Source organism: Panthera uncia (genome assembly GCF_023721935.1).
Source record: "Panthera uncia isolate 11264 chromosome B3 unlocalized genomic scaffold, Puncia_PCG_1.0 HiC_scaffold_1, whole genome shotgun sequence".
Taxonomy (NCBI): Eukaryota; Metazoa; Chordata; class Mammalia; order Carnivora; family Felidae; genus Panthera; species Panthera uncia.
The window spans coordinates 93,378,080-93,395,674 of NW_026057582.1; the positions used below are offsets into that span (position 1 = coordinate 93,378,080).

The window sequence follows — 17,595 nt, forward strand, 5'->3', positions numbered from 1 at the left end:
ATTGAGAAGGGGCTATGAAGATAGGACTGTGTTCTTTCAAGATTTTTCTGTGAATCCCTACTGTGTGTCACAATGGAATTATGAAAAAGCAAGTTAGTGATAATGTTAAAGAATGTACTGCTGAGAAGCGAGAACAAGAAGTTGTGCAAAGATCAGCCTGAAGTCAGGCCAGGGGGGCAATTGGGGACTGACTCTACTGCCTTCAGCACAGTCAGAGCAGCTGAGCAGACAGGCAAGTGGTGTATGGTCCAGCTGAGGGAGGGGAAAGAGTGAACAATGGAATGCGCGGCTGGAAGGCTGGGGAAGGGATGTTTGAAGTTGGGTGAGGAAATGTGGTTGGAGAGAGGGTGGGCTGTCCTAAGAGGGGCTCAAGGAAACCCCTAGTAAACAAATAACTGTTACATCCTCAAGAAAGTAGCACACAGAGTCATTTATCAGGTCTTGGGGTTCCCTGGTTGTAAGGTTGTAGTCTTGTAATGACTAAAGATCTTTATGTTGCTAAGAGAAGTTGATTCAGATCCCCATCTCGGGTTCTGGGTAGGCCTTGGAGGAAGCTGGAGCCTGGAGTAGTAGAGTCTTTGCGTGGCCATCACTGAACAGGGGAGATTCTGGCCCAGATGTGGAATGGAGGCTTCAGCACTTTCCAGCACAAAGGCAGGAGACAAGAGAGAGATGTTTGAGGATATGAGCCATCTGGGCTAAGATAAAGGGCTGCAACGGCAGTAGGAGCTACAGCATGCTCTTGAAGACCTGACAAGATTCAGGGCATGCACATTACACAGGGACTAAGCTGGGAAAGGGCCCAGGAGGATTTCCAGGTCTGAGGTGGACAGCCTGCATCATCATGACATTTTTCTGGCGTTTCCCCTGTGCAATGAGTCAGTACTCTGGCACATTCAGTACTAACCAAGAGGTAAGAGTTCATTGTTCACTGAAAACCGCATTGACAGCTGGGGAAAACTAAGAGAACCTGATTGGATCAGTAGTGTTTTTGGCTGGTTTTGCAAATAAATAAATGTATCCAAACTGAATATGGCAGTACATGATTCAATAAAAATTACTAAAACTAATTCACTTTCTAAAAGCATGTATGTAAATCATGTACATTTAAGAAAGGTTATAGCTACACCAACTTGTGGTTTTACATTTTATTAATCCCCTAGAATTAACAGGCACCAAACAGTGATCTTTCAATTAGAGGGTGAACTCACTGAGTAACTGTATCTAGTTTCTCTAGGACCTAAGAGCCAAAAGGAGAGAATTTTAGATGTGGAAGGGTCCAACTCTCTTACTGTATAAACGAGGAATGTGAGGCCCAAATAAGTTAACAGACAGTATTTATCTTTTAATAACAATCTTTATCATTGATTTGAAACTCTTTGACTTCCATTAATATTGCACATGTATTAATAAGATGTCATTTTTCATAGACCATCTAACGGTTAAGTTATATAAATCTATGATTGTAATTCAGAACCAGAGTTTCTAATGAAAACTAAGGATTTGCTTTTGCACAACCTGAAAGATTTACTGTATAGGATGTCCAGGAAAAACTGAGAATATGTTTAATTAGAATTTCAGAATGAAACTTATAGGATCTGGCTCTTACTGAAACAAGTCCTCTAAAATTCAGCAGTCTTCTTATATAAGTCTTAAAGTATTTCTAGTATGATGCTCTTTAAAGTATCTAGTGGTACTGAGAACATTTATAGAAGTTGCAAAGCCTAAAAAAATGGAATCATAGTATTTATTATACACCTTGTTTTGCATAATTTATAGGATAATCAAGGTTTCAAGACCCGAACCATGACTATGCTGATACTCTTCTCTAGATAGTGACTGAGATTAATTCTTAATAAATTAAGAAGAAAGAAAACCTGGCTGGGTTGAAAATATGCAGTGCAGGAATCTGATCTGGGAACTAAAAATAAGTCACTTCACAGAACACTGTACCCTGATGTGATATCCACCCAGGGAAAATTAATGAGCACATCAATGTAATACATTCTGAATAAATAACGACATCAACAATAGCCACTTTGTCTAATCCTATCCCTAAATGTCAAACATTTTGTCATATTACTACATGACTTCCCAGTGTCCGCTACTCGTGCAGGGGAATCTGTATATATTTGCACATAATCCAGTTAAAATGGTCTGATTGAATTGTAAACAGAGTTGATAAAAGAGAAGCTTACTGTTGTAGTGCCTAATAAGAATATCGCTTACATGTTAAAGTATACAGTATGTAGCAGCAATTTAAAATGCTCAGTAAACTACAGTACAAATGGACTTCTATGCTATATGGCAAACCAACATTCTCTTAATATCTCTATATCAGAGTGACACATATAAGGAAGTTACTTGACCAATTACTTTACATATTGCCAGTTTATTTCTTTGATCCAGTTTGACAATATCAACATAATTGATTCCTGAACTGATATGATATGTACTCAATGGCAATTTTTCTTTCAATTCTTCTGGTTCACACAGAGGAGGTTCTTTGTTGGTGCCTTCCTAACAACAGCTCATAGCTGGAATTTACATTTTTACCATACCATTAGGATGCAGTGCTAAGGATTTAAAATAAATGCTGGCAGCTGGAGACACTTTTCCCCCTTCTGTCTGCCATTTACCTGCATGTAACTCAGGATACCTAACTGATCAAGGGTGAGTGTTGCTATGAATTAAAGGTAACACAGTACAAATAAGCCTATTTGTCTTTCCAAGGTGATGAAAGTATTTAGGGAGATTTCCAGTTAATAACCTCTTGTTTGAAAGATACTCAGTACTTTCTCTTTAGAGCATATTTTCAGTAGCTCACTGGAAATAATGGGTTCTTATTTCAGGCAAGAAATTTACTGTCACTGTTTGCCTTGACATCACATCACTTTCAGACCCGTGATATGAATCCCAGGCCCAGGCTGGCTGGAATTTGGATGGTTTCTAGTGCGAGGGAGGATGGGTTAAAAGGAAAGGTGACAGGAAATATGTGTTTAGCATCCATGAGCAGCTGAGGAGAGTCTTTCCTGTCTCGTAAACGCATCTGAGATTTAAAAACAAAAAACAGAACATCAGTTCTTTGAACCTACAAATATTTTTTTCCCACCAAAAATCTACCAAAAAGTCTTCAACTGCTAAAGAATGTTTATATTTGTTTTAAAATCACTGCATTTTTTCTAATAATCTGTTACCAAAAGTTAATGCACTGTCAGAATGAGATAATACAATAACAAAACCACACTTTCCTTCAATAAACTGTAAATTTCCATTCAAAAGACTGTGTTGGTGAATCAAAGGAAAAGAAAGCCTGGGAGATCTTACCTGTATAGTACGAATAAATGATACAGAGACTCTTTCTTCAAACTCATTAACTGGAGTATACAAATTCAACACTTTGACAATCTGCGAGAAATGAAATGATCAAAGTTTTCAGCATATAACCAAATACACACTGGGTGCTGATAATCTGGGAAACTAAAAGGATCTGTGCATACAGTTTATAATTGTACTCAGGGCTGGGTTGGGATGAGGGAAGAGGGAGCTAGTCTAAAGGGCACATTTGCCTTTACTATGTGAATTTTTAAAATAATAATGTATTAATGTATTATCTGTACTTTTAAGAAGAAATATAAATCTGGAAAAACAATCAAACTATACAAAAGAACACAACATGAAAAGGAAAAGTGTCTCACTCAATCTTCCCAGTCTACCCAAATGGCAACTTTTAACAGTGTCCCTAGTTTTCATCTAGCTGCTTTCTATACATATTCTATGTATGGTTTGTGAAGATGTCTACGTTATGAGATGCGTAAAGAACATTAAGAAAGCCCAAGAGTCAGCATAGAAATAACTGGCAAAAGAAAAATGGGTAAGGTTTATGCCTATTTCTTGCCTCGTGCTGTTGCCACTGTCCTCAAATGTCCTTCTCACTTCCTTAAATTCAATACCCAGCTTAATGGAGCCTTCCTCGAACACAGTGACTGCCCCTCGGCACTTCCTTTAGACATCTTACTGTAGAACTTGCTAGAACCTCTTATAGTAGAATCAGTTAGGTACATCTGCCTTGTCTACTAAACTGGAAATTCTTTTTAGGCAAGGATTGTTTCTTATTTTTTGAAGCATCTCCCCCAGCAACAGGTATGGTGCCTCAAGATAGCTCAATTAGTCATTTATTGAAATAAAGGAATAAGAATAATCTGTCTTAAAATAGAGAAGTCTAAAATATCATTCAATTATCAAATAGTATGGAAAATTACTTTTTGGAATACAGGTTCCATAGAATGCAGAGACTGTACATCCCATGAGAGCAGGGACATTGTTTTGTTCTTGGTTGTATCTCAGTGCCTGGGACATTATGCAGAACACTATACACACTAAATAAATATTTACTGAGAGGCGCCTGGGTGGCTCAGTTAGTTAAGCATCAACTCTTGATTTTTGACTTAGGTCATGATCTCACAGTTCATGAGCCCTGCGTCGGGCTCTGTGCTGACAGTGTGAAGCCTGCTTGGGATTCTCTCTCTCTCTCCCTCAGAATAAGTAAATAAACATTAAAAAATAAATAAATATTTATTAAATGTTGACTGTGGATGACTGAGTTGCTAGTAAAGTCTCCTTTAAGACCTGTATAGGTATATGTTTTCTCTGACACATATGAAGTCAGCTCAGAGACCAGAGCAATGGCTAGGAGACCTCCTCACTTCCCTGAGCAGCACCCGTGAGGAGTGCTACCTTACTGCACAGCAGGGCAAGGTGTTTTACCTGGGCAGTAGTTAAAGCACTGCACATGGAACAGATGGCTTCTGCGTCATCATCTGTCTTCTTTTTCACTTGCAAAAGCTGCGCAGCCTGAATGAGAGGTTCCAGGGTTTCTTTAGCCCCACTGTTCATCAGATTCTTGTCACGCAGCCACTCTTCCAGTTGACTGACATTGTACCTGTGCCAAAAAAAGAGAGAGGGAGAGAATGCAAATTCACCGAATGTTGTCATAAATGTCTTAATTTTTTATGTATGGCTTTGTCAGGAATTTCAGTTAAAATGACAGCCAGTATTTTTGTTCAATTTTCTTAAATCTTACCAGTGCTTAAAATTTTATTATAGCCATAAGGTTTATAATCATAATTATATAACAGTAAGTGACTAGAGAATATAATTAACTTCAATGGAAGGTAGAAATATAGCCATTACAGCAAAAGTTATGAAATATGACTTGCTGAAAGACAAAATAGAACACACAATATGGCTGTGTCCTTATTAAACAGCTGACCGGAAAACACTTTCTAGCTTCTCTTACAATTTCAGAGGGTAGAATCAATAACCTCTGCGTATCCATTCCTCTTTATTACAGGTTAAATTTCAAGTTAGTCAAGAAAAACAAGATCCTTCCACACAGACCTTGTGCTCCAGCTCTGTTTAGGGAAGAGCCTGGGTGATAGGGTAGTGGCCTGAGGAAGCTCAGGGATGGAAGGACAGCAGGGTAAGTGAGGGCCGCTGGAAGAGACGAAGACTCCAAATATGGAGAGACATGGAAACTGCACAGACGCCAAGGTTACAAGAGGTGGTCAACTAAGTGACAGTGGTTTTCATACTAAAATGCTAAAGGGACACATGAGCAGCACTGCACAATCAGGCAAATAGGAGACCGTATGTTATTACGATGGTGCTTCACGTGTATAAACAAAGCTTACAGAGAAATAAATCCTACTACTTGAGTGGGAGGCATTATCTTTCTAACATTAACTACAATGGCTGTGCGTCAGAATAGAAAATTTGAAAAGAATGCCAAGGTTTCCTGAGATTAACTTTTGTAAGAGAAATCCTTTTTTCCTCTCTTGGCAAATATTCTATTTTAAAATAAATGATTTGCAAAAAAAAAATCAATTCTATTATGAGTATGAGGTTATGTGGTGGGGTAGTTGGGCATAAAACTGAGTGCACATTTTCTTAAGAGATGAGGGGCGTATTTGAAGTTAGTAACAGATCTATTAGACACGTTCTTGTTACCATGGTACAAAAAGGTGTTTTGTCAAAATAACTTTCTAAGAGAAGTCAAGCATCAGAAATCTTCATTATAAAGAATTAGCTATTTTGTTATGTACAATTAAAACACATGCAAACGGCGAGGAAGCAGCTATCTCAACTGTAAGAATTTTGCATCTTCTCTCCATTCCCTCAAACAAATTAGCGTCACAGTGGAGCGGGGTTCCCAACTAGTGGTGGGTAGAGCCTACTGAAAGGCACAGTCAAGAGCGGTAATGAATGAAAGTGGAGAAGCCCAGCCAGCCAGGAGAAAGCAGCTCCATGTCTGGTCCTCCCGTGCTGCCCGGCTGGCGGTAGCAGACATCGGGTGCACTGACCTCAAACAAGCCATCAGCTTTGGTGTTCGCTCACCTGATCTGCATGCCTTTACTCCAGGAGCACATGTCCTTCCGCAGAAGGAGGTTGTTCAGGGTGATGGCCCCAACAATGTAGAACATCTGTTTGACCACCTGCTTGATCAGTTCAGGGTCCATGCCGTGCTGACACATGACTGAGTGGAAGGAGTTGAGCTGCCGGAGGATGGAGTCCAGTGTGTAGGTGCCCTCGTCAGCGATGCTGGAGGTTCGCTTTCTTAGCCCTGTGGGCTTCACCCCAGACACGCCCTGAATGGTTTCATGCTCCAGCATGCCAGAGACTGCGGGAGTAGTTCAAGTGTTAGAAGAGAAGATGCGTGTTCCACGTGCATACACGCATGCTCACACATGATCTCACACATTCAATTGAGGAAGATCATCTGAGTATCAAAACAGAGGGAGAAGCCTTCCCAAAAAGAGGGCTTCCAGATTTTAAACTTTAATGAAGGAATAATTCTTAAATGCGAAAATTTACCATGAAACTAAGAAATCATAATGGTGTATTTTCAAAAATAGGAAGCAGCAACCTTATAAAAACACAAGTGTGTGATATCTTGGGAGGGTTTTTGAGAAAGATGTAGCAGTTAGGGAGAAGATAAGATATTCTCCAGGGATATCTGAACCCCACAGGCAAAGAAATTAAGTAGCAAGTACAAGAGGAGATTGGGCAGTGGTTGTGGAGAAGCCTTGAGAGGGGATGGTCGTGTGGGGCTGGAGAACTGGGCCATTCCTTGCCCTTAACTTTCCACAGTGGCAGAGAGGCTCTGGGGTTAGCCTCAGCCTCCCAGAACTCAGTTTTCTCGAATCTGGGGCACTGCTGCTCCCTCCACTGTGCCCTCACAGTGTTTGGCTTATGCCCCCTCGAGGATGGTTGTGGGATGACCACCGCTTGGACTGACAGCGCCTTGACAGCAGGGGCCATTCCCGATTCAGTTTTTACATCTCCTATTCATTTTACATCTCACAGTGCTAAACGTGGATTCCACAACACCTGACAATGACACAAAACACTGGTGGTTATTATCACATCACTGGGAGATGGGGAAAGCAGTTTAAAGGGGGGCATCTTGGAGGTAAACTTCTTATTTAGCCAATAAAAATAGGCAGAAATAGAAGAAATATTGGCTGAAGTTGACCTCTGTGTCCGTGTCACCTCTTACATTGTAGCTGACCTAGGTCGCTTTGAACACAACCTTTAGGGGACAACTGAAGAACTGATGACTGAAGTTGTCCCATGAAGAAATCACTGCTATCTCCCATGGCTTCCTCAGCCTTTTTGGTTTCTAGTTGGTTAATTGTGGGCCTATGATGGAAGACAGAATACTAAAGGCAATGAAGAAGTTGTGGAAATGTGGAAAACACACAGGTAGGAAAAGAAAGTGTAGCTGGGAGTAGCCTTAAGAAGGTGTTGCTGATTTGCCTGAAGATAACTGAGTTTGATAACTTAAAACAAATTTAATTCAATACATTCAAAACTAGCATCCTGCAATTTATATAGGCCTCCTAATTCCTATTTCATGAATGCTACCCATTCCGACGGAATAGAGGTAGTATAGTACATAAATACGCACTCAGAGTGAGCATACGCATACAAAAGAGAGGTATGTGGACTCACACACCCAGCTGAATACACATATATAGAAACACACACACGTGCACACCCCAGTCACTCATCCACTGAGAAAATGCTACTTTAAATCAAATTGCCTTTAACAATTCCATAGGGGCCACAAGATGAACAACCCACCGTGGAGTGTCTGACACCTATTCTTGTTGCTGTGGTACCCCGCAGCCCTTTTACTGTAGCCTAATAGGCAAAGTGCAAACTCTCCCCAGCCTCCTTAGTCTTAGATGGGCCCTGAGGAGGCTCAGTGTAGCAGTGTCCTAGACCAGAGTTTAAAGTTTTAATTTTTGAAAACTGGACAAGGTATGAGGTATATTGATGGGTATATAGCATAACCCGGTCTTAAGGGAGAGGACTCACACAGTGGGGAGATTAACTAGATACTGCCATTTCGATCATATAGAAGCAGTGATTCTGATGTATCCCAGTTAGTCACGGCTGGGGTTCGGGATTCCTCAGCTAATTTCAGAACTGGGTCTTACTACTTTATGTTCTTTGTATGAAGAAACGAATGCCACTGGTGGGCACATGAGGTAGACAGACCTCGATGTCAGCAATGCTCTCGCCTTACCGATCATTGGCTGAAGGATGTTCTCTAACACCCGCACGAGCTGCTGGTAGATCTGAATGGCTAAGTCACTTAGCACCTGCCGGTACTCAGCCAGGTCAAAGTTGGTGAGGCAGTGTTCATTCTGGCGAGACGTGTTGTGTTTCATAAAGCCCTAGAGCCATAAAGCAGAGTTACTGACACCCGTGAAATAAAAGCTCTCTTCTAACTCCCTCGTTTGATCAGACATCTCCTGCTGTCTTTCCTCTGAAGAGTTTCCTGTCTGCTCTGCTCTTGAATGCCAGACAGTCATTCTGAAATGCTGGTGTTTGTTTCCATCATATTCCCCTTCCACTTCTTACTAGCTTTTGAATAGTATCTAAAGTTGGCAAGCTAGCATTCAGTGAAACAAGATGGGGGAACTTAGTTTAAAAAAAAAAATTAATGAGTGTTTTCGCTTATGAAGCAGCAGGTTTACTGCCAAACAGTAAATTATCTAAAGCACTAATCTCTTAACTTCCTATTTATAAATATTGCACCTGAAGGGCATACATCATCTTAAACTAGACTGGCTTCTACAGAGATTGGTGAATAAATAAAAAATTTCCCTTCATTGTATTTCATTGTAACCATACATGATTTTCAATCCAAGCTTAGAATGGAATCTTTTGGTGGTATGAGCTAAAATGGGAAGCCAACTGTACAGGCAGGTACTTTTGTTAGATGTTGCCTGACAAAAGGCAATTGCCTGTTTGATGGCTTCTGCACATAATCAAGCATGTGCCTCCCTAAAACTACCTAACAACATGGTCAGAAGTGGGGACTGACAGGACAGTTAATGGCCCCTCGGGGGAATTCTAGTCTGTCTGTCCCACCTACTCAGGGAGCACGTCTTACTCATATTTATATTTTCCGTCATTTGCCGGGATAGTCCCCTGCCGCTAGCCTCTTGGTGCCCAGAAAATGCTACCGCTCAGCTTCTCTGGCTGCTCTCCCAGCACAAGGTGGAGGTATGGAGGGCAGTGGTTAGGGGCACAGGCTCTTGGAGGTGAGCAGACCTAGAATTCTAGCACTGCTCCTTATGGCTAAGAGAACCTGGGCAAAATGATGAACTTCATCGAACTTCAGTTTCCTCATCTGTAAAACTGGGTTATAATTCCTACCTCACAGAGATGTTGCAAGAATTAAATAACATAGAGTAAGTACTATCTGATATATACTGAGCAGACCTTAATAAAGAGTAATTATTAACAGATTACAGTATTGAAATATTAGTTTTGAAGTCTAGTAAACACCTGATGAACATATCACTACAAATAAAAGCAAAACAGGTTTTGGGACCAGTCTAGAGAGACATGCCTTAGCTTGATTACCTTTCATGCATTTGGAAAGCCCAAACTGATGAATTTCTTTAAATAGTTCTATATTTCTCATATCAGTGCTTGAAAAGCCCACTTCCACATGCTGACAAGAGGTTTCACTGCTGGTAACAATTCATCGACAAATGCTCATTTTATTTCTGCTATGCTTCATCAAAATACAAACTCTCAGAGGGAAGAAACTATGTCACTGTCTAAATCACTGTTTCATAAACAATGAACATCAAACAAAGCTACAGGCTTCCAAGCCACCTCTGAACTCAGGTTTCTAAATTAATGGCTAAACGTTTTGTGCTTTTCAATTTTTCCCTAAAAAGTTCACAAAGTATATCACACTGGTGTTTTAATGAAGGTTTTCTCACCTCTTCTCCACTGTACTGCTTCAAACAGTGCAAAAATCGGCATGTGTTAGAGAGCCAGAAGGAGACGGTTTCAAAATCATCACCTCTTTTCTGAAAGAGAGAAAAAGGCTAAATTCACTTTTCCTTAGGGAAATAACAACCTGAAGGAAACTGAACAGATACCAGAAGGCCTCAGTTAAATTATAAAGAATTACAAAAATAAATCACATTGCAAAGTCTTACATCATTGCTAGAAAATTTCAACCGAGTTTGTTGGTTGGTTGTTACTTTGCTTGGCATCTAGTTTCTTGCCATTAGAAAAGGATGCCCAGTCACTCAGTTGATGTCAGTTTAATGGTCCCTTTCAGCAGAAAAAAATTCATCAAGCCACAGCTTACCCCAACTCACTTCCTTCAGGATTACTAAGGGGATCAGAGAGGACTAAAAGCATAAAAGGGAATCACAGACTATGAAACGCTGAAAGCCAGATTAGGTTACAAATCAGGTCAACAGTAAGATACAATTCCTGAGCAGAGAATCAGAAACGGGATGAAGGAAGTCCTGTGCAGAAAAGGAGACAGGGGAAGCTGAATAGCTCTTCATCAGGACTGGGGCACATGTCATACAACCAGTTGCTAAATCAAAACAGGGACTCAAGACAAATACACTTCAATTCAAAACTGGGATGTGAGACAAGCTCACATCAATTTTAAACTGTATCGAAAGGGTGTTATATTCTAGTACCCATCCTTTTTAATTTTTAAACAATTTGATATAATAATTAGTTAAATTAGAGAAATGTCTTCTTGCAATTAAGATGAGAGGGAGAAAACGCTTTGGTTTTGTGGTCTTTGCAGGAGCTGACTTACAAATTAGTAAAACTTGTAGGCTAAGTGCAATATAGCATCAATACACCAAAAATGAAATGAGTTATATCAGAAGACATTCATCAATTTTTAAATGTTAAATCTTCAGAAACCCCATGTTTTAGTAACCACCATAAAACTAACTGCATAGCATATCTGCACAGCAGGGATGGAGAACCAGCATTTGTCAAAGGTTCACTAGCAGGGGCTGCAGGGAGGGTGTGTTCAAAGGGGACAGAACTTCAGTTGTGGGGGTATGAAAAAGTTCTGGAGGTGGACAGTGATAGGGTTGGCACAACAATGTGAATATGCTAATGGCACAGAACTAAGCACTGAAAAATGGTTATGCAGTAAATTTTATGTTATATATATTTTACCACAATTAAAAAAATAGTGCATTAAAGACATTTTAGATTTGAAAGCATCCACTGGGCATGTTAACTACCTACTTATCTCCATCCTAAAAGTTCTCATCTAACTTCAGTTAGATAATCAGAAAGCAAAGTGCTTGGAGAACATTTTCTTAGCTCCTCATAGAAACACGTGAGGTAAAGCTAAGTATAATGTTCATTGTTTTTCTAGAGAGGCAAGAGGAGTATTATGCAAGGTGACTCAGTGACTACTGAGTTATGTAGGGCTTTCTACTCTATTACATAATTCTGCTGCCGTTTCCAAATCTTTCCTCTCTGTTAGTATCTATGTGTTGCTTCTCACATGGAACCAGGCATTTCAGGTAACAAGGAAAATTATGGGGTGAGTTGGAGAATAAGAGGAAGAAAAGATGGAAGAAAAATTATAATGTTTTATCAGACATCTTTTTATATGAATGAAACATATGGTATTGAACTTATTTAATACCTTTCTAACTAGAGCAACATACTTCCTAGATATATGGATCACACTAAGTATTTTTAATTTACTTTTAAGACCTCAAAGCAGACTATTTCCATTTATGGAGAAACTTAATTTACTCTGCACTTAGGTACAATTATATCAAATTAATTTTGATTACTGTTCAACCTGAGCCCTGTGTAAAAGAAGGCATACAGACGTGCTGCAAGAAAGAATGCTTCCTATAGTGCAAGTTATCAGTGAAGACTGCAAAGTGTCATATCTGGCAACTTAGCTCCAGCTTAAGGAAGGAAAAGTAACTTGGGGCAGATTCTGTCATCATTAAGATTAATTATGAGAATTTTGTTGAACATGAACTGACCTTTAATACTTTTTTGATGCTGTTAATTGTTGATGTTAGCAATGACCTTACTTTCTGATCATCATTCAGGTAGTCAGCATGTCGAACACACATAAACAGGATATACGCTGGTAACCCTGGAATCAAATTGACTGCCACACCACGTGGCTTCAGTTCTGAAAGGAAATGAGGAAAAATAATCTTATATAACACTGAAAGTCTTCATGAGGAATGCTTTGTAAGATACAAAAGCACGGTTCTTGTGAAAGAATTCAATCATTCAGGGCTAAGAGGTCACACTAAAAAAAGAAGCGTTTTAATAGCTCATTAAGTAGAGAAATTTTGAGTCTTAGTTGGGACATATGAATCTTAGTTGTCTATATAATGACAACTCCCAAGTTTATATCTCTTGCCCTGACTTTTCCCTTGAATTCCCTTGAATTCCTGCCTTCTTAACACCTCTGCTCAGGCACATCGAACTGAGTGCATTCCAAACCAAACCACTAGATCCCTTTGGAACCTGCTCTCCCAGGAGCTGTCCCCTTCTCAGTTAAATGGCAGTTCCAGACTTCTGGTTTCCCAAATCATGAGCTTAGTCAGCATTTTTGACTCATTGTTTTCTCACACCACACATTTAATCCAGTAATAAGTCCTATTGGCTCTACCTAGAAAACCCATTCAGAATCCAATTACTTACTCTACTGGCCATCCTAGAATAGACTATGCTCTTCTCCTGGACTGTAGTGGTGGCTTCCAGACTAGTTTTCCTGATTCATCCGCTGCTCCCTAATAGTACATTTTTCACACAACAACCAGAGTGACTCTATACAAAGATGTAGGTCAGATCCTGAAAATCTTCCAAGTTACTTCTCATCCATTTATAAAATAAAAAATCTTCATTATGGTCAGTGTGATCTGGCCCTGTTCCCTTCCCCAGCTCACAATGAATCTCCTTGTTGTTGGTTGAATATGCCAGGCATGCTACCACTCCAGGGACTATGTACTTACTATTTTCTGCCTGGAATGTTCTTTCCTCAGATATCAGGATGATTTGCCTCCTTACCTCCTTTGATCTCTGTTCAAAGATCACCTTATTGAAGACAACTTTCTGGACAGTCTTATATAAACTAATACATTTGCCTTTACTCTTTTATCCTTTTCCCTATTATATGTCTATTTTTTCTCTGTTCCCCACCATCCCCCAATGTAAGATCTATGAGAATAGGGACTTTATTTTCGTTCAGTATCCAGTACCTAGAAAATACTTAGCATGTGGTAGGAGCTCACTAAATGTTATTGAACTGACGAATCTTTGTTAACTCTATGCTTAAAAACCAGTGGCTTCTTAACATTTTTGCTAAATAAAGATCATGCTGAAACTTAAGTGCCTCTGCACCTATATATAGTACTCATGCCATGAACCCTGGGAACATTAAATCAAGTATAATTGCCAATCACATTACTGTCACCCCACACCTGCGGGGAGGAATGCTATGCAAAAGCTGAGAAGAGAGGTTTTTTCCCTTTTTCAGTTCACAACTTTCAGGCTGTGTGCACTCCCTACTCACTTCCCACTGTCCCCTAAATTAGTCTTCTTGCAGAGCCAGGGGGCTTACACACAATCTTCACCCTATGCTGCTCTGAAATGCTTCCTTCATGTCCATTTCATTTGTGCAGTCCTCTCCTTCCATTGCTGGGATCTTTTCCCTAATTCTTTTGTTTCTTCTCTTTTACCAAACTGTTGTTCTTGACATATTTAGTTGTCAAAGGAAGCAAGGAAAAAATGAGATTCAGGAAGTTCAGTGGCTGAGACCAGTGGGTGTTCAACTGTGGCTTACACTTCAGAATCCTTTGAAAGATTGAAAAACATATACCAGACATGGTCAGGCTCTTCCCTCTAGAGATTTTGATGTAATTAGTCTGTGATGGGGACTGTACGTTAATACTTCTCAAAAGCTTCCCCAGATAATCTAATCTTCAGCCAGAGCTAAGAAGCCCAGGCCTCAAAGGATCCTGATAGGTGATTCTAGACCAGTCTCCCTGCAGGTTGACTGCAGCATGACGTGGTCAGGATGCTACTGCAGCAGGATCACGCACAGTATGCAGTGATGACTAAAGAAACCAGCGTTGAATATTTCAAACATTAGTGACTAGTCTTTCCCACTGCCGACGTATGTACCAGAAAGACCTTTTATCCCATGCAGAAAATACTTGCCCAGAATCAGGTTCTTAACAAGCTTTTGCTCATCCTCCTTCTTGTATTCCAGCATTCCTTGGAAATCCTTTTCTTTCCTAGGAATATTGACTGGACGGATGGGTTCATCAATGATCTGTCCTGGGGATATGTTCTCCATTTGGCCCACTTCATGAGAAACAAAAGGGAGAAGAAATATTTTCCAGGTAGAAAAGATAAGAGGGTTCCATAGCCCAATAATTTTAAACGAACTCTATAACAACAGAAGCTTATCATATTTGCCACTTACTTGTTCCCTCTTTAAATACCTTTTTCTGCTAAAATTGAGTGGACAGATGGCAAAATTATATGGTGATGTCACCCTAACATCCACTAATGCTTGGCTACTATCAATATCAAAGAACCTTACTTGATTTAAAAACATTTTTTTTTTTTTTGGTAATAAAATTTACTTTGTAGTAAGATTAAATGTCCCTGAAGTAAGTGGTTTAACTTCTTGGTTAATTAATCAGTACCATCATAATAGTTAAATATACTTTAATCACAGAAGAAAAAATATTCTAGGAAGAAGCAGCAAGAGTATTAAAGATTCCTATCACATTTAGCTCTATGAATCCAGTCATCAAAGAAAAAGAACACTTACTTTCACTGTATAATTGCAATCAGTTCAAACCACATCAAGATAAATGGCAGAATAGTGTTTGTTCACATTAGTTGATGTGAAATGTATCATTTTTCACAAAGGCCTTATAAGGCAAAGCACTAACTTTTTCCTGCTACCTCTCATCCCCAAAGAAGTCATGAGCAGATAAAACACTTCTATTTAATATGATTTCCTAAATATTATTCCGGTTTTTGCTTGTTTGTTTGTAATCAAGTGCTAAACGTCTTAAGTTGTAACCATTTAAAGTATAACCACTGGTTAACAACCCTTTTAGATGTTAAAAATGGTCACTATTGTTAATGGCAGGTGCTAGAGAAGGATTATGCTAAGGATTAAAAAAAAAGTCTTCAATTTCATCTCAAAATTGAGAATTAAATGAGAAATGCAAGGGAAGAAAAGGAAACACAGAGTCATGGTGGTGTTTGTGGGAAGTATGTGCTAATAAGCAGGTTTTTTCTTCTTTTATTTATAGGGAGGGGGCAGTTAAGAAATCTCTTTAGGCATAGGTTGAGTTGAACCTGGTGTCAAACAAACAAAATGCAGCTCAGAAGCATTAGAAAATTTAATGTTGCTGATTCTACAAGGTATCAGTAGAGCTTCCCCTGTCACCCTGGGCAACTTCCTATGTTAGTTCTGGGAAGCCAGCTCCATAGGACAAGGTTATCACAGAGAACGCCAGTACCTGCCAGTGTTCTGGCTTAAGTGGCAGGGAGCCAGCCTAGTGACACTCCGTCCACCTCATGCTGCAGCATCACACACCGGGATTACCAGGGCTGACAATCACCACCGTCCATCACCACTATGATATCTAAAGAGTGATCATATCGTGATTGGACAAGTCAGGACTGGGATATCTAGTGTTTCATATGCATGGTAAACTGTATGTCTCTATGCAGGAGACAGGAGATTCAAGCTATTTAGTTTTACACAAATTACTTCTGGAGTCAGTTTAAACACAACACCATGAAGAACTCAGGATCAGCACGCAGTGGGCTTCACAGCTTGTACATATGCTGCATGTAAGGTACAAAAGAGTCAAATCCCTGCCATCTGTCTTACTAGATGCTTTGAGGCATAGAAACAATTCTGAGAGGGGAAACAGAGGAAACAGATTCAATATATTATATGTTTATCAATAAAGGTACATATTTGGACCCTATGTAACCCAAAAAGAATGTTTTAAACCTACTGATTTCATCCATTGATGATGAGATATACCATTATTTTATATAACACTAAAGAAGGAAAAACACTGCCAATTAAACTACAACCCATCAATAATTTTTGAAAGACGCAACCAAATTTGAGATGTTAAAATGTAAAAATTTGTATATCTCAGAATTTAAGAAATACAGTAAATATTTTTATTAGATTTCATGTTTTAAAAGAAAGCTTCACTTTCCTTTTGCAAAACCTCTAACCAAGATATTTTTGGTTCTGTACAAAAATGCCAGAGACAAAATTTGCCATATTTTCATTAAAAGTTTCTCTCTGCCTTTGAATTCTCCTCAGAGATTTGAGTCTTTATAAAAATGCATAGATAAAATATAGATGTAAGCTCAACACAAACCTGATTTATTTAGCAAGCTATCTTCTAATTAAAATAAAATGTCAAGCTTTATCTAGCATCAGGAAAATATAAGGCCAGAAAGAATAAAGCCAGGACCACATCCCAGTTTTCAAAGACTCAAAAGATCTTGGGGTTGTTTGGTCCAATGTTTCATCTAATACAGACTTTCTTCTAGAAAGACCTGAAGCGATCTCTATTTTCTATTTTCTAGATTCGTTATACTCGAGGGAAAAAAATATTCCTGAACCTTTTTGTCCTGGAAAAGGAAAGGAAATTGCATAATTTTTTAAAAGTTAAATTTTCCTCACTTTGGTACCAGAAATATCTTGATTTCAGGCTTAATAGAGACAGTCAAATAAATTCCTACAAGAAGAGAGGTTGTGTTGGAAAATATGACACAAAGGGAGAGTTAAGTGTTCCTGGAAAGCTTGGGTTCTAGTTCCAGTTTGGCTACTAACTGCCGAGACCTTGGCAGTCACTTACAGTTTCTGGACCTCCGTTTTTTATTCCCATGAAATAATTAACTGATTTCCAGAATTCCTTTAGGTATAAATTCCCTGACTCCATGAAAATTGACATGGAACACCCACTACTGGATTAAAATACAGCACAAAGCACATCAAATTTTGAAACACTCTCAATTTAGCTATATCAAATTATATATGTTGGTGTTTAAAAAAAAAAAAGCCACACTGGTTTCTAAAAAAGTCTCCTTAATTAAGGGTAGCCCATAGGAGGAGGCAAGAGTCTTGCTATTTTAAACCAGAAGAATTTAAGTATATTATATTTAGAGAAAAATACAAGAAAACTTTTAGTTTTT

General features: G+C 39.1%; 1 protein-coding gene across 5 annotated transcripts in view; it reads right to left on the reverse strand.

Annotated features, from left to right (window-relative positions):
* Nucleotides 1-2,466: 2,466 nt before the first annotated feature.
* MYO5A (myosin VA) overlaps nt 2,467-17,595 on the reverse strand; it is a 188,133-nt gene continuing 173,004 nt past the window's right edge. For all 5 annotated transcript variants that reach the window (XM_049613638.1, XM_049613641.1, XM_049613640.1 and 2 more), the window contains 8 exons: nt 14,563-14,709; nt 12,369-12,523; nt 10,311-10,400; nt 8,594-8,744; nt 6,397-6,679; nt 4,768-4,942; nt 3,328-3,408; nt 2,467-3,049 (listed from right to left, as the gene is read on the reverse strand). In XM_049613638.1, the coding sequence (XP_049469595.1) occupies nt 2,897-3,049; nt 3,328-3,408; nt 4,768-4,942; nt 6,397-6,679; nt 8,594-8,744; nt 10,311-10,400; nt 12,369-12,523; nt 14,563-14,709 (1,235 nt within the window). In that variant the 3' untranslated portion in view covers nt 2,467-2,896. The remainder of the gene's footprint in view (nt 3,050-3,327; nt 3,409-4,767; nt 4,943-6,396; nt 6,680-8,593; nt 8,745-10,310; nt 10,401-12,368; nt 12,524-14,562; nt 14,710-17,595) is intronic.